General features: G+C 45.5%; 1 protein-coding gene across 1 annotated transcript; it reads left to right on the forward strand.

Moving 5' to 3' along the window:
- The first annotated feature begins 3,574 nt into the window (after positions 1-3,574).
- On the forward strand, positions 3,575-15,150 carry SLC46A2 (solute carrier family 46 member 2). The gene is made up of 4 exons (XM_053371666.1): positions 3,575-5,078; positions 9,492-9,575; positions 10,890-11,046; positions 14,263-15,150. The coding sequence occupies exons 1-4, from the start codon at positions 4,034-4,036 to the stop codon at positions 14,318-14,320; spliced, it is 1,344 nt and encodes a 447-aa protein (XP_053227641.1). The 5' UTR covers positions 3,575-4,033; the 3' UTR covers positions 14,321-15,150.
- The last annotated feature ends 6,033 nt before the right edge of the window (positions 15,151-21,183 follow it).

Here is a 21,183-nt window from a genome sequence, read left to right on the forward strand (position 1 = left end):
TCAGAAGTTTGGGAAATACTGGTGCCTGCCCAGTTTCCCTCTCAGCCAGTAAAGGTGCTTGTTCTCTGCATCAGTTTAACAGCTTCTGCTTACAGAAAAGAGCCTTTTTGCTGGCTTGAGTGATTACAGCTAGTAGTGTGCTCATGGGCCTCAGCCTCAGCTTGGCTGATAAGAACAAACCCAGCCTATTGCAAATGGGATGATGCCCTGCTGCCACTATGGAGAATCACGAGTGCAAGGGAAGCCCCACTAGCCAGGTGAGAAACAGGCCTGTGACCCAAACCTAGAGTGATAACCCGGGGGGGTGTCTATTGTTCCTTAATTTAGCATCACCAGTCCTATTTTTTCTGCTGTATGTGGCTTTATTGTGTGATGGTTCCAAATTGGAGTCCAACAATGATGGTACACAAACTCCCTATCCCTGAAGAAGGTGAGGAACTCAAGCAGCAACCCTAAGTGTGAGAAGGGCTCAGCAGTAGAGTATATTATCAGGCATAGGCAAACTTGACCCTCCAGGCGTTTTGAGACTACAATTCCCATTGTTAAGTTGTGGGTGAACATCTCAGACGACACAGCAATTCTTCAAACAGCTCTTGTTTATTCACAGGCCAGAACAGAACTGAACTGAAGGGTTCAGCCAGCCTCCTTATATAGAGCTCCAGTACAATGTAACTGTAACAACTTTCTGTAACTATCCAATCACTGAACGTCACTTTCGATCCCTTATTTGCATATGTGGACCTGAACTATCTACAGTATCCCCCTGCTGGCCCAGGGTGAGAACTTCAGTACATAACACCCATCATCCCTGGCCTGTTAGCTAGGGATGATGGGAGTTGTAGTCCCAAAACATCTGGAGGGCTAAGTTTGTCTGTGCCTGATATATATCTTGCAGGGGAAAAGGTCCTCCCATATTCCTGGAATCTCCAAGTTGCCCTGGGGAAAATCCCTGCTTGAGACCTTGAAGTGCTTCTGCCAGTCGGAGCAGGCAGGATTGGGCTCAGGTGCTCAGTTAGTCTGACCTTTTGAAAACCACCTTCCTATCTCCCTAGCAGCGGTGTTTACAACTGCACAAGGAACATCCCTTCTATTCGCCTGTAATACTTTGACCACAGACTCTTGCTTCCCAGCGCCTCCTTGCTATTCTTGGAATCACCCCTCCCAGATGATAAAGCACCAGTCATCTCTGTTTGCTTTTAATCATCCTTCAGGTATGCTACAGCTCATTGCGATCCTTATCTCTGGACACAGTTTGGAAATTGCTGGTCTCCCAAGTATATATGCCAGGGCCTCTCTCTCTAGTCCCACGCCTTTGCCCTGTTTGCAAAACCGAATGAGGTTGATTGGTAAAGGTGCTTCTCCGTTGTGCAATTCACTCTCCCCAGCATTACTCAAGAGGTTCTTTCCCGTGTTTATGGAGCCAGGTTGCAGGGGGTGCTTCTAGGACAGACAAGATAAATGGGCTGAGAGCAGCAATTGATCATCAGACAGTGCAGCAAAGACAGCTATTGATCCAGAAAAGAAGAGAGGGAAAATAAGGTTCAGTGTTTCGTTCTTCTTCTTTTTAATGAGACAATTGATGTGCATGGAGGATGTTTGAGGGCTATTTTGCTACACAGTAGGTATGGAAACAGAGTTAGCTCTTTGCTATGGAAAGCCCAAGGGATTGGGCTGAGAGGTCCCTGCCAAGTAGTTATGTAAGGATCTTAGAGGAGAGAGGCTATTTTGGAAGATGCAGCCCTGTGTTCTGTCTAAATATTATTTTCCACTCCACAAGACTGTAGCAGAAACCAAATGCCCTGTAAGGCTGATGGACAGGTGTCGCCAAGAAAGGTCCCTGATACCTGGTGCGATTTGCACTTTTTAAAAAATGTTGTTTTTATTATAAATAAGACAACAAGCAATTTTTTTTTTTTTAATGACCGAAATGGTTAAGCGTCAGCATGGGAAGGCCGAGAGAACATTTAGGGTTTTTTTCTGGAATGCAAGCCTGCCACTTCTATTACAAAACCGAACTCTCTCTTTTTAATACAGTTTTATTTATTCTGCTAAAGAGGCACACACACACAAAATAACAGAACATATCCAATCGGAAATTCTGACAAATCAATAGACGTAAAAAACACACCAGTCAATACAAGATGATCAAACTGTAGATACAATCATCATCATTTTATGTGTATGCCGCCTTTCCATTGTTAAAACAATGCTCAGGGCAGCTTACAACATGACAAGGTTTACATCAGGGGGAGGCAAGGTTTACCTCGCCTGGGCTGTTGTTGTTTAATCGTTTAGTCGTGTCCGACTCTTTGTGACCCCATGGACCAGAGCACGCCAGGCACTCCTGTCTTCCACTGCCTCCCGCAGTTTGGTCAAACTCATGCTGGTAGCTTTGAGAACACTGCCCAACCATCTTGTCCTCTGTCGTCCCCTTCTCCTTGTGCCCTCCATCTTTCCCAACATCAGGGTCTTTTCCAGGGAGTCTTCTCTTCTCATGAGGTGGCCAGAGTATTGGAGCCTCAGCTTCAGGATCTGTCCTTCCAGTGAGCACCCAGGGCTGATTTCCTTCAGAATGGATAGGTTTGATCTTCTTGCAGTCCATGGGACTCTCAAGAGTCTCCTCCAGCACCAGAATTCAAAAGCAGTGAACTCGCCTGGGCTAGTTCACTCCAGCAGAGATCCCTCCATGGGCCAGGTGATGTGTGCGCGTGTGAGTGGCACAGCCACGATTTCCGGTGTCTGCGCAGACATGATTTCCGGCGTCTGCACAGATGCGATTTTCAGTGTCTGAGTATGCGCAGACGCAATTTCCAGCACTGCGGAAGTGAGTCCCCACACTGCGCTGCGCCTGTTTAGCACAGTGCATGGGGACTCGCCGAGTGGGCAGCTCGGTTCGGGGGCGACTCGTGGGCTGGTTAAATGACCCATGTGGGCCGCTTGTGGCCCACGGGCCTTAGGTTGCCTACCCCGGTTTACATTACCAACATAACAAAAGTCATAAACAATAAATAAAACACATCAAAAGGTACAGAACCAAATGGAAAACAATTTCCACATAAATCATAAAATCTAAAACTAAAAATACAACATTAATATCAATAACAATTTGAAATGGCATAGATAAAAAATAAAAGCATTTTTTAAAAAAATCATCCATGGGGTGGGGGACAACATGAGTGAAATATACATTTGGGTAGGTTTGCCTAAGCAAAAAAAAAAAAAAAAACTTCAGGAGACGTTGAAAACAACACAACAAAGGAACCTGCCTAATATTAATGGATGTCTTCATGCTAAAGACTTGACAAATGGCAATAATCACTCCACCTGCTTCTCTCCCTGCCTCTCCCTCTGTCTAATTGTCCCTTTCACTTGCCTCTCAACTATGCTGGTACAAGCCTGCTTTGGGAACTATTAGAAAAAAGTATCTGCTGCTGTCATTATCTATTTTTTCATCCGTGTGTGTGTGTTTCCAAAGAGCCTTGTAATCCTACCCTATCACCCAGTGCCCTCAAGCATACACAGAAAGTGCCATGGTTGTAGCCAGGATTTTTGTTGGGGGGGCAGGACTGGGGGGGAGCAGAACCGATGTGGTTGGTCAGTTAAGTATTTCTATTGTTTTACTTGATCTAGGGAGGTGGAAGCTGGCCCCTGCCTGACCCCCTCTTGGCTAAACCCATGGGATGTGCCCTGATTATTTGGCTGAAAAGAAACTGACCAAACTGCTTTCACTTCCTAAAATGAGAAGGAGAAATTCCCCAGGCAGGGCCATGTGACCTCTTGAAGCCTCACCAGGAAGAGTAAGAGAGTGTAGGCGGACTCCAAACAGAGAGAGAGAGAGAGAGGTGAATGTTTGTCTGTGTGGAATGAGATATCGTACAAGCAGTCTCTGCCCTGACTCCTGAACAGCCCTCTGCCTCTGAAGCTAATATAAGGAGTCTTGCTTTTATAACCAAAATCAAAAACCCTGAACTGGCTCCCAGCCTCTTTTTCTGCCCTAAGCAAAGGAATCAACAAGCAGCAGCTTCCTGTGACCATGCTTGGAGGGATGGAGATGAGGACCTGGATTGAGCCTGTTGTTGCCGGGGCTCAGCTTGCGAGCTCTTTCTACGACACCGGGCTGCTTCTAGTGGTGAAGAACTACTACAACCAGACCAACTCCTCGGCTCACTCCAACGAGAATTCTCAGCAGAAAGCCATCTCCAACTTCTTCATCATCTACAAGCTTCTCGACGGCTTGACGCCGCTGCTGTCGGCTTACGGCCTGGCTAAGCTGGGCGACCTGAACAGCAGGAAGATCTCCATCTGCGTGCCTCTCCTGGGCTATTTGGTCTCCCGGATCCTGCTGCTGCTCCTCATCCTGCAGATGTGGCCCATCGAGGTGATGTATGGGGCTGCTGTGTTGCACGGGCTGTCTGGAGGCTTCACCACATACTGGGCCAGCGTCATGGCTCTGGTGTCTAAGGGCTCCTCGGAGAGCAGGCGTTCGCTTCGCCTCATCGTTGTCGAGCTCATCTACGGCATAGCCGGCTTCGTGGGGAGCATAGCTTCTGGGCATCTCTTTGTCAGCTTCCACCTCAGCTACCGCCACGGCACAGTCCTGGTTTCTTGCAGCGTTGCCTTATATGCTTTCTGTCTCCTCTACAGCCTCTTTGTCCTCAGGGTCCCCAAGACTGCAAGGTCTTGTCCTCTTGCGTCCACAGAGCCAAACCCTCCGGACATCAAGCTGGCTGAGGATGATGGCGGAGAGCCTCACTTCCACGAGAGTCGCTCCTCTATGGTGCCTTCCAAGCTCATCATTGCCATGCTTTTTGTGGCCGCCATAATGTATGACTCAACTGTGGTGGGAGCCATGGATGTGCTGCCATTTTTTCTCCTGAAGGAGCCCCTGAGCTGGGGGCCGGTATATATTGGCTATGCCAACGCTGCTGGCTATCTGATCTTTATCACCAGCTTCCTGGGAGTTTTTATGTTCTCCAGGGTTTTCAGAGACACCACCATGATTACGATGGGGATTGTGTCTTTCTCCGCTGGCATCCTCATCATGGCCTTTGTGCGATGGACGTACCTGTTTTACGTTGGTGAGTAGAGCCATCCTAACTCAGTGGGTTTATTGTGCTTCTATTCTGATGTCCCTTGTGAATTCTTAGTATGGCTTACATGAGGTACCCAGGATCCTCTTTAGGCACTGACCAGGCAAGTCAAATTCTGCATCGATAAAACATCGAGTTCTGAGACTTTTATAGAGATTCACACAATAGTATATTGCACACTTCTTCTAGGTTTGACGAAGGAGCTGTGCAGGCCCTCAGAGCATCACCACCAGCTATTGGCAGTCTTGCCCACCCATCCCTCTCGCTTTTGAGATTCCATCAGGCATTAACCATACACTCCCAAGCATGCCTTGAGTAATCACGAGGGCTAGTAACTCTAAAGCTAAGGTTGCCATGATGCCAGATTCTGCCTCCAATTCTGTCCTGTTGTGGGAAGGTGGAGCATTAATTCCCATATGCAGCAGAATAAGGCGATAAAATATATACAGTGGTACCTCAGGTTAAGTACTTAATTCGTTCCGGAGGTCTGTTCTTAACCTGAAACTGTTCTTAACCTGAAGTACCACTTTAGCTAATGGGGCCTCTTGCTGCTGCCACGCCACCAGAGCACAATTTCTGTTCTCACCCTGAAGCAAAATTCTTAACCCAAGGTAATATTTCTGGGTTAGTGGAGTGTGTAACCTGAAGCAAATGTAAGCTGAGGTACCACTGTGTTCATATTATTTATTAAATTTGTATACTGCCCTATACCTGTAGATCTCAGGACAGTTCACAACACGGAAGTGTTTCCTAGTTCAGATTGCAGGTTAGGGAGCAAACTCCGGCTTTTTGCCGACATTGAGCAAAAAGTAATAATAATAATATAAAAAGAATATAATGGGAAAGTGAAAAGAGAAAGAGTACATGTTGCATTCATTTGATGCATGCAGAAAGTTGTGATATAGCGTGGGTGAGAGGCTGCACTGATAATGGGCATCGTCAGCCTTGGTGGCAAAAAAATATCCTTGCTTGTTATGTCTCTGTGAAGATCTCAGAGCAAAACATGTGGGTGTAGCTGAGCCAAACCTGTTTCCAAAGGGTATCACATAGCAACCACAAACCATGCACTCATTCTGGTATTCTGCACTACGTTGGCAGAAAGCTATTAATACCTTCCTCAGAAGTGTTGCTCAATGCTAAAAGGCGCTTCCTTGTCCTCCCGTTCCAGTTCAACCTGTATTGTTCCATTTTTGCACACCTGCTGGGACTGTGTGTATCTGCTTTTCCTGACCTGGTGCTTTCTAGCTGTTTTGATCTACAACTCCCATTACCCTTGACTACTACTAGTCACGCTGGGTCAAGTTGGTGGGAGCATTAATCCAAAACATCTGGAAGGTGCCAGCTGTTTGCCGGGCTACAATCAATAATAGGCTATTGTTCCAAATGCAGGAAGCAGAGCAAAGTTAGAAGACATTTCCTGGTAGAAAGTTAATGTTTGCAAGATTCCCAGAGCACTTACCTGACCGAAGAAATCTTACAGCACAATCTTCTGCATGTTGACTCCAGTGTTAGTCCCGCTGAGTGGGGCTTACTCTCAGAAAAGTGTGTGCAGGATTGCAGCCACAATTAAATAGGCTTTAATAAATGAATGAGCTGGTGGCAGATGTATAAAAGTTCACACAATGTTTTCATAGAATCGTAGAGCTGGAAGGGGCCACAAGGGTCATCTAGTCCAACCCCCTGCAATGCAGGAGTCTTTTGCCCGACATGGGGCTCAAACCCATGTCCCTGAGATCATGAGTCTCATGCTCTTCCAACTGAGCTATCCAGTGAGGAAAAGCAATGATATCTCCTTTTTAGATTATGCACACGTGCGCAATGTTCAGGGATGATGGGAGGGTAGTCCAGATTAACATCTGTAGGGCCACAGGTTCCCTGACCCTGACTTAAGATGAGGCAGTCCTTTGTATGAGAGACAAAAGAAAAGTGACTTAAGGTGATGCTTGCCATCTTCAGCTTTTATTTCAGAGATTCCTTCCAACTCCAGAAGTCTATGACTCTACGGGGTGGGGGCAGGGGTTATTGTTTTGTTTTGGCTTTGTTCCTGTTTTTATTATGTATTTTGTGTTTTCATCTTGTATTTTTATGTTGTAAAACCACCCTGAGATCTTCAGATGAAGGGCATCTACTACTACTACTACTACTATTACTACTACTATATGGTTACCAGATTTTTTTCAATGAATCCGGGGACTGAGTAGTAACATGGAGTCAGTAGTGGGGATGGTGAGGCAAAAGACCCTGGGCCCAAGCATACAAGCATATTGTATAAAAGTGCAAAGCCCTTCTTTTGCACCCTGTGAAAAATAAATGCAGAGTTTTTCAAAAATTGGGCAATGGCGCACTGCCTGCCCGTGACTCCCAAGCCTCCCCCGATCTCCTGCCCCCTTCCGCCTTTGTTTTGACTGATATGGGGAGGCTTGGGAGTCACAGACAGGCGGCTGTTGCCCAGTTTTTTTAAAAAAAACCTCTGCACATTTATGTTTCACAGGGTGCAAAAGAAGGGCTTTGCACCTTGCCTGGCAGAGAAACCACACGCCTTGTGCACCTCCTGGGCAGCACCGGCCTGCCTGTGACTCCCGAGCCTCCCCTGATCTGCCAAAACAAAGGGGGAAGGAGACAGGAGATCTGTACTGCCAGACATTCCTGCTTCCCCTTTGGCAGCAGGCAGCTCCTGAAGCCAGCCCAAGCCAACTGCGCTACCAGGCTGGCTCCAGGCTGCTGAGGCTGAGGCTGCCGCTGCCACGTTTCCCAGGGGCAGATTTGCAAATCTTGGGACATTCCGGGGACAGAATTTGTCCGGGGACAGATTTGCAAATCCGGGGACTGTCCCCAGAAACCGGGGATGTCTGGTAACCCTATACTACTACTACTAATAATAATAATAATAGTGTACAAGGCAACTTTTTAGTTTGACTATGATGATAAAACACCGCAGACCTTCTTAAAATAATTTAAAGAATACCACCTGACTGGAGCTGCTCCTGCAAGAGCTTATTCACGCAGGCATGCCTGTCATCTGATGACATTATCAGTTAAATGATCATTTGGCTATGTGGACCAACCCCCTCCCCACTGGTGAATCACACCTTAGAATCATGGAAAGGTACAGTTGGAAGGTGTAAACAATCACAGCACTTAGCTCCCACAGCCCACCAACTCCAAGTGGAGCTTGCCACCATGCAGGAGCAATTCTTTCTGGCAGCGGTCACAGCGCTGAAATGTCTGAGAAGCAAAAAAATGAATGTGTCTGAATCAAATCCAAGCCCCACGTTGGGCAAAAGATGGCTGCATTGCAGGGGATTGGACTAGATGACCCTCGTGGTCCCTTTCCACTTTACAATTCCAAGATTCAAAGTCCAGCTTCTTATGCATCAGAGGAGGAGGAGGGGCTTTGCAGGATAAGCCAGCACAATTCTCCCAGCATTGCACATGGGCCTTGGGGTAGGCTTGGCATGTTCTGCCTGAAGATCCCTTAATTCATCACCATGCTGGAATCTGAACCAGGGGTTATTTAGCTTCTAGCTTGTGCAGCCTAGGACCCACGTACCTACGGGACCGCCTCTCCTGGTATGCCCCGTGGGGGACCTTAAGGTCCACAAATGACAACATTTTGGAGGTCCCAGATCGCAAGGTGGTTAGATTGTTCTCAACTAGGGCCAGGGCCTTTTCAGTACTAGCCCCGACTTGGTAGAACGCTCTGTCACAAGAGACTAGGGCCCTGTGGGACTTGACATCTTTCTGCAGGGCCTGCAAGACAGAGCTGTTCCACCTGGCCTTTGGTTTGGACTCAGTCTGACCCTTATGTTTCCCTCCCCTTATGGTCTTGATTTATCAACTACTTTTAAAATGAGGCTGCATTTTAAATTGCTGGGGAGGGTGGGGTATAAATAAAATTTATTATTATTATTATTATTATTATTATTATTATTATTATTAGCTTGTGCTTTTTAAGCTTTAACACATGCACTACTTCAACTTCAGGGACGCGGGTGGCGCTGTGGGTTAAACCACAGAGCCTAGGACTTGCCGATCAGAAGGTCGGCGGTTCAAATCCCCACGACTGGGTGAGCTCCCGTTGCTCGGTCCCTGCTCCTGCCAACCTAGCAGTTCGAAAGCACGTCAAAGTGCAAGTAGATAAATAGGTACTTCTGCGGCGGGAAGGTAAACAGTGTTTCCGTGCGCTGCTCTGGTTCGCCAGAAGTGGCTTAGTCATGCTGGCCACATGACCCGGAAGCTGTACGCCAGCTCCCTCGGCTAATAAAGCGAGATGAGCACCGCAACCCCAGAGTCGGCCACGACTGGACCTAATGGTCAGGGGTCCCTTTACCCCTGCTAGGCAGTGGAAGTTTGGTCTGATGATTACATGAACCCTCTCCTTTCCATTCTCTTCTGCTCCAGCCCGTGGTGTGATGTTGTTTGCCCTCATTCCCTTGCCGACCATCAGATCTTTGCTGTCGAAACACATAGAAGGAACTTCCTATGGTAAGTTGCTGCTTTGAACATCTTGGCATTGTTCATTTAAATGCAAAAAAAAAAGTTTACTTATTTCATTGAGAATAAGGCTATGAAGACAGACACATTTCTATCATTTTGTGTAGTGGATCTAAGTAGGATAGATTCCCTCGCCTCCCTCTTTCAAATATAATCATCTCACATGACATAGGTGATCGACAGATTAACTTAATGGTGTAGGCATCTAACTTGGAGGAAACCGAATTAATGAAGGGTCTCTAAGGAAGCTGCCTGATGGTACTAGATGCTAAAGCCAGGCTTGGTTCCTTTTTTTAAAAAAAAGATGCTTTTATTAAAGATTTTCTTGGGTTACAAAATCCCTTGCCTGCTGACCAACAGTCTCTCCCCTCCCCTAATAAGTAGCACTACGTACTAGCAAATGTATTTTTACAAAAGTTGGGTGCCATCCCCACTCTCCCAAACAATAGCAAGATCCCAGGGGGTTCCAGGCACTCACCCCAGATCTGTGTTCCTTTGGAGAATTAAGACATGGTGGAGACTGTCGTAGCTTTTTTTAAAAAAAATGGCTTGTTCACCTGTTTTCACCTTCAGTCTGCATGGATGGGTTTCAGGTCTTACAGCATGGTCATTTCAAGAGGGGCTTGTCCCCCACAGCAGTGCAGCCAGCCTTCAGCCAACCTGCCCAAGATGGATCCCAGTCTTTTCTCTCTCTTCTTCCTAGAACACCTTGTTCAAAAACTCTCTTTTCCTGTCACCTCAAACTCACAGCCTTGGCAACACCTGTCTCTCCAGGCCAAAGGATTCCTCTCAGGTGGTCCATCGACCCCTTTTATCATGATAAGAGATCTGCTGTTTGCAAGGCCAGCCAGGCTAGTTTGCATAATCCAGCCCAGGAATTCCTTGTCTGGCACAGTTCTGAAGCCTGTACTTTCATCCATACCCCATTTAATTAAAATACTGCCATTTATCAATTTTTAGGCTTTAAGCCCCCCACCCCCAAATCTATAACGGTACTGTGTCTGGGTTTCTTTTATAGTCACTTCTTCGGCTGCAATAAATTCTGAACTCCCAACTGCTGCCACGTAGCAGAAATAAGCTGTTTATTATTTACCGGCTCACTTTTCAGAAGCCAAAAGAGATGCAATTAAAAAAAGCCCTTAATTGCTCTGGGGCTCTTTAGCTCACTTTCAGCATGATATATCTCCACCTTGGCCATCTTTTAAAAATTTAGAAAGCTTGGAAAGTGATAAATAAAAAGCAAAGCTGTTTAAAGTGGTCGTTGAGTGTTATTTTATTGTGTTCCACTTCCACTCTTGTTTCTAGGAAAGGTGTTTGTCTTGCTGCAGCTTTCGCTGGTGATCACAGGTGTTGTGACCTCAGCTGTCTATAACAAGATCTACCAAAACACCTTAGAGTGGTCCAGCGGGTTCTGCTTCTTCTTGTCATGTGGTTTAGGATGCTTGAGCCTCATCCCTATCAGGTAAGCAAGGCAAAAGGTAAACTGCTATTCTGACAGCCTGCCCTTTCAAGAGGATTGTTTTTGTATCTGTGTGTGGCTCATGAAAACTCTTTTATTTGATCAGGGGTTTTATTGAACTTTTAGCTCTTGTTTATTATTCTAGGTCTACTCTGTGTTTCTGTGTGTACTGTGGTACCTCGGGTTAAGTGCTTAATTCGTTCCGGAGGTCCGTTCTTAACCTGAAACTGTTCTTAACCTGAAGCACCACTTTAGCTAATGGGGCTTCCTGCTGCCGCCATGCCGCTGCCGCACAATTTCTGTTCTCATCCTGAAGCAAAGTTCTTAACCCGAGGTACTATTTCTAGGTTAGCGGAGTCTGTAACCTGAAGCGTATGTAACCTGAAGCGTATGTAACCCGAAGTACCACTGTAATTGGTATCTTTCAATTGGCTTGCTGTTTTCAAAACAATTAGTTTTGCCTGTGTTAGAAGTGATTAGCTCTCTTTTATAATATGCTATTTTTTTTCCATATAGAAAGTTACATTTGTTACTCAACAATTATATTCCAGTTCAACAAAACTAATGACTTCCTGCTCGCCCAACATCAATGTTCATAACGCAAATTGCATACAATTGTGTTTTAAGGTTCTGTCTTATCGAATTCCATCCTCACCAACATGTTTCTTAATACGTTCGGCTATTTTCTTACATTTCAAACCCTGCTGTGGCCTTCATGTATGGGAAATAACTTTTTATAAAGACTAGAAAAGATTCCCAGTCTTCTTTGAAATATTCTTTTATCAGAAGTGATGAGATATTGAGAGGGGCACAGTGCGCTCCAGCAACTGCCCCAAACTTGGTGCCTTCCAGCTCCCAACATTCCCAGCCATTGGTCTCATACAAGTTGGGTTTGATGTGAGTTGTCCTCAAGAAACATATTTAGGGGGGAGCTGCTTCAACTGCTATCTGAGGACTGGAAGGAGGGGCAGGTTCAAATCCTCACTCAGACATGAAGCTTACTAGCCAAACTTTGGCCAGTTGCTATCTCTCAGACTAACCTACTCTATAAGGCTCTTGTGATTGGATCCCAGTACGTTTCCAAGCACAATTCAAAGCATTGGTGCTGACCTTTAAAGCCCCAGCCTTGGCCCCTTATACCTGAAGGAGTGCCTCCGCCCCCCATCATTCAGCCGGAATCTGAGGTCCAGCTCCAGGGGCCTTCTGGCCGTTCCCTCCCTGTGAGAAGTGAGCTTACAGGGAACCAGGCAGAGGGCCTTCTCAGTAGTGGTGCCCGCCCTGTGGAATGCCCTCCCATCAGATGTCAAGGAGTTAAGTAACTATACAGCCATTAGAAGACATGTGAAGGCAGCCCTGTATGGGGAAGCTTTTAATATTTGATGTTTTATTACCGTATTTTTTGCTCTATAAGACTCACTTTTTCCCTCCTAAAAAGTAAGGGGAAATGTGTGTGCGTCTTATGGAGTGAATGCAGGCTGCGCAGCTATCCCAGAAGCCAGAACAGCAAGAGGGATCGCTGCTTTCGCTGCGCAGCGATCCCTCTTGTTGTTCTGGCTTCTGAGATTCAGAATATTTTTTTTCTTGTTTTCCTCCTCCAAAAACTAGGTGTGTCTTATGGTCTGGTGCGTCTTATAGAGTGAAAAATATGGTATGTTTTTCTATTTGTTGGAAGCCACCCAGAGTGGCTGGGGTGACCCAGTCAGATGGATGTGGTATTATAATTATTATCAGTAGTAGTAGCAGCAGCAGCAGCAGTATCTGCTTTGCCAAACACCTTTGTGAGTTTTACAAGGTGGCAATGGCTCGGCAAATTGCCAAATTGTGAGCATTTGCCCTGTATAGCGGGCTACTCTTGAAATTTGGCAGAGGCTCCATCCGCTTGTGTCACAGACTAGCTCCCTAGTACGGTGGCACCTTGGGTCTCAAACTTAATCCATTCCAGAAGTGCATTCGACTTCCGAAACCGTTCGAAAACCAAGGCGCTGCTTCCGATTGGCTGCAGGAGCTTCCTGCACTCAAGCAGAAGCCGCGTCGGACGTTCAATTTCCGAGAAACAGCACAGTTTTGCAAGGAAGTCCACAAAAGTGAAAAGCTCTTTTTGAAGCATGGGTTGCATGGTTACCTAGAAGTCATGCTGTAGCAGTGGAGTTCCTACACTGGCAAAGGGTTGCACTAGAGGATCTATCGATCCCCCACACATTTATTTATTGCCAGCCGGCCTATGCGTGACCTCTTGCAGGCGATTCTCGCTCATGCATACAGCTAGGCAACCGGCTGCATACAAGGTGTTACTTCTCAATCTGCCAGCAGATGGAGACACCTGCTACCCTTTTCTCAGCCACCTTTGCCAACGTTAAACTCATCCTCCGCAGCAGATTCTTGTGAGCTGGAGAACACTATCCACACATAAGGGAAAGGTTTGCAGAAGTACCAAAATAAAAAATGCTGAGGGCTGTTAGGTGGTCCAGTTCCCTTCGCAAAGCTACAGTCCCTGGGGAGAGGGATTGATTGTTGAACCACTCTGGTAACTGTAGCTCTGTGAGAATTGAGGTTGCCTAACAACTCTCAGAGAGACGCGGGTGGCGCTGTGGGTTAAACCACAGAGCCTAGGACTTGCCAATCAGAAGGTCGGCGGTTCGAATCCCTGCAACGGGGTGAGCTCCTGTTGCTCGGTCCCAGCTCCTGCCAACCTAGCAGTTCGAAAGCACGTCAAAGTGCAAGTAGATAAATAGACACTGCTCCGGTGGGAAGGTAAACAGTGTTTCCGAGCGCTGCTCTGGTTTGCCAGAAGTGGCTTAGTCATGCTGGCCACATGAGCCGGAAGCTGTACGCCGGCTCCCTCGGCCAATAAAACAAGATGAGTGCCGCAACCCCAGAGTCGTCCGCGACTGGACCTAATGGTCAGGGGTCCCTTTATCTTTTTTAACAACTCTCAGCACCCTTAAAAACCACAGCGTGTCTGTTTAAAGTATCATCCTAGTGCTTTAAATGTATAATGTGAGTGGGACCTTGTTGCAGGTCCCACTTCTCCCTAATACTTTATTTTATAAGCCATCTGGTCACTGATTATGCTACTTTGGTTTGGGGCAATAATTTTTTTTTAAAGATATGACTTCCAAACAGAAAAATGGTACATTTCAATCCTACAGGCACACTTAGCCCTTTGATTTTACACATTGATTCCTCCCTGTGTTTTGCTTCTTTCTCTCACCCCTGCAGTATTATAGCATGGAAGCAAAAGGCACCATCTGGTTCACTTGAGATTTTGACGGACTGAGAGCAGAAGGAAGTGGCTGTACCTATTTCAGAAGCAGACGTACAGATCAAGAGCATGACTTGAGGGGCCCAGCAGTTGGGCTGCTTGAAAGATGGCCTGCGTCTTGCAATTACCTGCATGGAGAGAGATGTTCGGTATCTACTGACTGGTCTCCATAGCGTTTCAAGGGGATGGTACTGCAGGTTAAAATCAAGATGCAACAAGCGAGACAATTGGCACCTACAGAGAAGGAGGTGGCATTGACACTGTAGCATGGTTCTCCTTCCACCCAAAACAGTTGCCATCGCTAATGCCAATTCCCTCATCTGCATCACTCCAGCTCTGAAAGCAAATGTCCTCCCCTCTGTAAGCAACAAGGGTCTTGCTACCCTCTTTCTAGATAGAGCAGAACATGCCACACTAGAGGCCTTCAAACAAAAGCAGGTCAGAAGCTCTCGATTGCCCACACTGAGCAGTTGGGTTAGACTACATGGCTTCCAATGACCCCTTCCAGCTCTGTTCATCTATCTCACTGAAGTCGCAGTAGCATTTGAAGTCCAGTTCTGAGGGCCTTCTGGCGGTTCCCTCGTGGCCAGAAGTGAAGTTACCAGGCAGAGGGGTTTCTCAGCAGTGGCGCCCTCCCTGTGGAACATCCTCTTGTCAGATGACAAGGAGATAAAGAACTACACAACTTTTAGAAGAATCTGAAGGCAGCCCTGTATAGGGAAGTTTTTAAAATTTTGATGTTTTATTATGTTTTTATATTTTGCTGGAAGGTGCGGTGCCCTGAGTGGCTGGGGCAACCCAGTCAGATGGGTGGGGTATAAATAATAAAATTGTTGTTGTTGTTAGCTTTCATAGTATGAGTTGGAATGTTTAAGGGACCACAGACTGCTGCTTCTTCATGTGCATGTCTTCAATGTGCGACTTCACATTCTTACAGATGGCCTTACAACAGGAGCCAAGGAGGGAGGAGAGCAGTTGCTCACACTTCCTTGCTAGGGGAATAGAAGCAATGTTCTATAATCCTCTTAACAGTGACTGGACCAGCCAGTCAGCAATTCCACTCAGGAGTGAGTATATACACTTTGGCAAGATATAGCTATCTATCTAATGGTCTCTTTCCCCCAACAGACTATTTATCACATTGTGCTGCAATGGGCTTTGCTCCATTATACCCTTGTCTAAAGTCACCTGGGTACCATGATTCTGCCTCTGTTACACTACAGCTTGGATTATTGCCATTTACCGGTATCTATTCGGGGGGCATGTAAACATGGTGCTGGAACTCACAACATGAAATGAGGACAAAGAGGTCACATCTACACCGTGCACTTAAAGCAAAAAGCTTACCTAGCCCCTACTGAATCCTGGCAGCTGTAGTTTGTGAAGGGTGCTGGGAATTCTAGAGGTAACCTATAGTTCCCACAACTTCTCCTTTGGCCATCTAATCTATGTTGGTGCTGTAAGCAAGGTGCTAGGCGCAGGGTTCTTACTTCACCTGTTCCATTCAGTAGGATGTAAAAATCATTCTACTTTGGCTGCAATGATGCCTGGTGTCAGAAAGGCAAAAGGGTTTGGGGGGGTGTCATCACAAGTATTCAAACCTTCAATTCTCAGGCATCTTATAAGCAAACACGACACACACCGAAAGCATCGTATTTACTGGTAAAGCAATTTAATCCGTTTATTGATCCAGTCCTCTTTTTTTGTCAAAGAAACCATCCTTATACACACAAAGAGTTTATCAAGCATTATAAATTATTTTGCCTTAAAAAAAACACCACTACAGAATCAACACAGCACAGTACTTATTATTTTGTACATAGGCATATAAAAAAAGATAAAAGTGAGCAGACCACATGCTAGCACCTGGACAGACCTGGAGAACCCAATTCACAGGGAAGCTCCCTCAGAAAGCCTCACCGTGCACAAACACAGCTGACTTTAGCCTTGGTAGGGCATACAGAGAAGAACTTCCTGCTGGAAATAGCCTGCCTGTCTCCCAGAACAAGAAGGGAAATGGGTTCATCATGTGCTTAGTTGATATGTAAACTGGAAGTGCTGGGAGAGGAGAGGAATAGAACCAAGAGGTCACCTGCAGCTTCCATTTTGGCGGTCAAATTTAGCTCACAATACATACACATTCATCCACACGTAGTCTATGTTTGGGATGGCTGGTGTGTTTTGCTGATGACTCATCGAAAGCTGCCACTTTGGGTTTGCAATCCTTTCCTTGGTTTGGCTGTGAATATTTATTTTCTTCCTTTTTACTACTGCTTTCACTTTAGCTTTTAAAAAGCACAGATGGGGATTGAAAGACTGCAAGGACATATCCCATGCTATTCATCATCGGCTTAACTTCTGCCAACAGTTACTAAAACACAGACGAAAACAGACTCCGGCAACACACTCCATGTGGGTCTCTAGCAGATGAACTGCAGAAAACACTTGACAGCAGAGAAAGTCTAATCTCCCATCTTCCCTTCCGTGCATCAAACCATTTCCCTAAATAGCAATCTTTGGAAGGGGGTGGGGAAATTGTGGCCCTCCAGATGCTGTGGACTACAACTCCCATCAGCCCCAGCTAGCATGGCCAACAGTCAGGGGGGTGAGAGTCCAGCAACGCCTGGAGAGAACCTCAAGGCTCCCCGTTCCAGAGTTTTGCCCTTTCACCTTGAACTTGCATCTCTTTTCAGACACTGGCATGGCTCAAAACCCATTCAGAGAGATGCTGCTGGGTGCCATGATTGTGTCTGTCACTATAGCAGGGGTGGGGAACACATGCCTCTAAGAAGTTGCTGGACTCCAAGGAATTCAACATCACACTACGTTGAACATTCCAGGATGCCAGCTTAGCAGGCAGAAACATGCCCCCTCTCCTCTACCTGTGCATCATGGGGGGGCAGGGTTCTCCCAACCCCCTCAAGTGCAGGGAGGAGAAGCAGGAGAGGTAAGCCTTATTGTGCATGAGGAAGCCCCTACCTGCCTGCTCACTGTCTCGCCAGGGTGGTACATGCCCTGGTGATCTCACACTTGGACTACTGCAACACGCTCTACGAGGGGCTACCTTTGAGGCTGACTCAGAAACGCTCAGCTGCAGCTAGAGAGAGTCTTTGAGAAAAGCTTAGAGATACGTATTAAAACGGGACACCAATGAACCCAACTTTTAAATTTTGGACATTAAATACACGTTTAAATAAGCAACTTTTGAGTATACCTAAAAGTCTAGCTTATGATAGGAAGATGGTCATCTAAAACACCTCTCTGTTTTGCTCCAAATTGCACTGTGTGCAAATTAGTGTTTGGAAAGGGAGAGGCCACTATGTTAAGAATGCAACTATTTTTAAAGTGTCTGCAAAATGTTTTGACATTTATATGTTTACTGATTCCATGAGGGCGGAGAATTGCTCTGATTCCACGTGTACAAAAATATTTGGGCAAGAGCAAACAGTTTGCCTTTAAAAAAAAAAAAGAAAGGGCAGTTATCTTTGTGAAAAGACCTTTAATTGTTCAGAGTAAGAAAAAAATTGTCAAAAAACAGCTAATGGAACTAAAATGATTTATATTATGTGTGGGGCACTGAATATGTAAATCTAAAACTGACACCCCAGTATAGCTTTATAGGATCTGAAGTGCATACTGTAATTACAAAAAGCTAAGGCTTTTTACACTACCTGTCTCAACTTCGAAACAATCTAAGTCAAGACACCCTTTCAGAATGCATTGGAATCATAAGTGTGTTTGGTTCCATATACACACAGATGGATTCACTGTCCAGATCGTCAAATGCGACAATGGGCTACACATGGCTACTGTGCCCACTAAACATGACCACCTTCCTCTCTTTTCAGAGGAGGGAGACCTGGACTCAGCAATACAGATCACCTCTCTAGGTGGCAGTGGTGTAGTATGGATGGGGCCACAGAGATAGTTGCCCTGCATGCAAAATTCTTAGTGGTGCAAAATTTCAAAAGAAAACAAGAAGAAAGTAGTAATAATAAATAAAGAATAGTGTGGCCTTGCCCTCACAGAGAAAATCTCCCAGTGCCCACATGGGCAGACTGAGGAACAGATCTGGGTGGTGGCCGGTTGCTAGAACGTCTTCTGCATGGGTTTTAGAAAGATACCCGCTCCTGGCCAATCCCCTGTCCCACACTCCATGGGGCGCCGCAACTGCCAGTAGGGTAGGTCGCTGAGGTATTGCCCCTTCGTTCCAGTCTACTTGCCTTGCCCCGGGCACTAGCAACCCATGTTACACGACTGCACGGTAGTGAGAGTCGGAGGTATGTTAACTCTTCTCTCTCTCTCTCTCTCTCTCTCTCTCTCTCTCTCTCTCACACACACACACACACACACACACACACACATACATACACACAACTCTCAAGCACAGATCAGTAGCCAGGCCTCTGTGCTACATGTACTTAAAATGGCCATGACCTTCTTCTAAACATGAAACCCAATCCATATGGACTGTAGCAAGAGCACTTTTCAATACACAATGCAAACTGTACGATTGCCTCTGTTCAAAGCTTTGCCCCTTCAGCCTGATAAACAACAGCTTCTACTCCAACTGCAAAGAAAGGAGCTCCTAGTATCTTGCCAATTGTGCCCTGCTGCCTGCAACAGGCTTTTTTTAGAAAGAAAAAAAATCATACAGGAGGACATTGAAACCGAGAGAGCAAGCATTAAGGTGTTTGATTTCAGAAGTGAACACAGCCAACATTACAATCTAAGTTTCGTTTTCTCATCAACAATACAATCTATTGAAGTGCACGCATGTCCTCTTAACATCCAATTTCTGCATGGAGAAAATTGTAAGACATTCAATTTGTTACATGAGCCTTTATGATAGAATGGGAACTCAAAGCAAAACACCTTATCCATTCAATAAAAATTAGACTTGTTATGTCTGTGTTTCAGAAAACATTTTTCTTTCTTTCACTCACAGATTCCAGTTACTTGTGATCTTGGAAACAGACAATCCAGTGCACAATCTCTCATTTATTTTAGAGCTTGCGGATTCTCCATGGTGTCAAAATTGGAAGGCGATATTTTGGGAGATCAAAAGAGATTGAGAGCTGGTAGACTGCCTTGGAAGGTGGCAAGTCACTGGAAGTGTCTAAGCAAAAGCTGGACAGCCATGTGTCAGGGATATTATATTGCAGATCCTGGATTGAGTAAGTGGGGTTGGAATGGATGGCCTCTAAGCATCCCTCCCAGTGATCATGTCTCTATCATAAACGCTGTTAGACACAGACCACACTTCTTATTCCTTCCAAGGTATTAAGTTACATGCTGGCAATTTCCATGTTTCTATAGATTCTTGATCCCACAAGTTGACACAAAATCAAAGTATTGCTTGATACTTTTGAACACCACCAGTTCTGGAACCTTTGCTAATCCAAATGAGAAATAACTCCAAACTATTGTACACGTATCTACAGAGAGGTAGCAATTCCTTTCCCCAAACTAGCTGCTGCTAATAAAAAGACTGTTTCTAAGTATTAATTGCTAACATCTATTTTCAAAACAGAGTCTCGGTTGCATCCATTGAGTGTTTATTGGAACAGATGGCAAGTGCCAGGGATTTAAAAAATAAAAAATAACACATGTAAAAAAATAAATGCACAAATTTGCTCATTGTCACTCCCCAGCACAAATGGGGGGAAAAGTTGTAAAGCTGAGTAAAATCCCCTTAGTACTTTAAAAAAGGCAGTCTCCACTCTGTCAAATAATTAGCACTTATTTAGTGCCTTTTAGAGTCAACAGCTTCATATGCAATTTCAATATCCCTTCTAGTCCCTTTGCAAGGTAATTTAGTATTATCCACTTATTAAAAATGAGGGATACAATGGTACCTCGGGTTACAAACACCTCAGGTTACAAACACTTCGGGCTACAGACTCTGCTAACCCAGAAGTAGTACCTCAGGTTATGAACTTTACCTCAGGATGAGAACAGAAATCGCGTGGCGGCGGCAGCAGGAGGCCCCATTAGCTAAAGTGGTACCTCAGGTTAAGAATGGTTTCAGGTTAAGAACGGCCCCCTGGAACGAATTAAGTTTGTAACCAGAGGTACCACTGTACTGAGAGGTAGCGGCTAGAAAGTTCATGGCAGACATGAAATTTGAACCAAAGGTTTGTCAGTTCATAGCTCAATCTCCCAGCCACAATACTAGGTCTCCACACATAGTGGTACATACAGTCTCATCCTAATGAAAGGCAGGGGAAAGAAAATGGTCGCTTGCTGTGAGAGGTCTCTCTTCAGCTACACTCCCCTCAGACATGTTTAAGAACAGTTTCACTGGCTGTTTTTTTGTTTTTTTGTTTCTTTTTAATGAAAGCCCAAGGTGAGAAGGATAAATTTGGTGAGACTTGGGGGTCACTATGAAACAACATCCATCACATGGCAAACACTAGCATTCAAAAAATGCAGAAAAAGTTCAATTTTATTATTATTATTAAGAAAAGATTAATAGTTTCATGTACAGACTTTGGGAGGCACACAACACCCCACACAACTTCCCCCATCCCCAGTAAATGGCTCAAAGGCTCTGGAACCTAACTGCCTACATGCCATAGCCAAAAGACCACCTCTGAAATATTCTGCAGGTTTCCTGTGCATTGTACCAAGACCATACCAACTTTTGCCCTGTAGACCTGACCTTCCCATCCACAAAGCCCAAGTTAATTCAAAGAGACCTTTGAGAATCCAGCAAATGTCTTCTGTCAGCCAAATTCCCTTTCTATATATGGAGGGTGGGAGGAGGGGGGAGAAATCCAACAGAATTTGAAGAGTGAACACCTGCAATTTCATGGTCAACCACTCCTTACTAAACTAACAAGAAAAAGGAAGGACAATAACGATGTGTTGGCACC

This window comes from Podarcis raffonei, chromosome 17 (genome assembly GCF_027172205.1).
Source record: "Podarcis raffonei isolate rPodRaf1 chromosome 17, rPodRaf1.pri, whole genome shotgun sequence".
Classification (NCBI taxonomy): domain Eukaryota; kingdom Metazoa; phylum Chordata; class Lepidosauria; order Squamata; family Lacertidae; genus Podarcis; species Podarcis raffonei.

Excerpts from the sequence above, each read along its gene's own strand:
- SLC46A2 (XM_053371666.1), top strand. The coding sequence starts at position 4,034 with ATGCTTGGAGGGATGGAGATGAGGACCTGGATTGAGCCTGTTGTTGCC. Across the intron at positions 5,079-9,491 it reads GACGTACCTGTTTTACGTTG|CCCGTGGTGTGATGTTGTTT; the intron begins GTGAGTAGAGCC and ends CTTCTGCTCCAG. Across the intron at positions 11,047-14,262 it reads TTGAGCCTCATCCCTATCAG|TATTATAGCATGGAAGCAAA; the intron begins GTAAGCAAGGCA and ends TCACCCCTGCAG.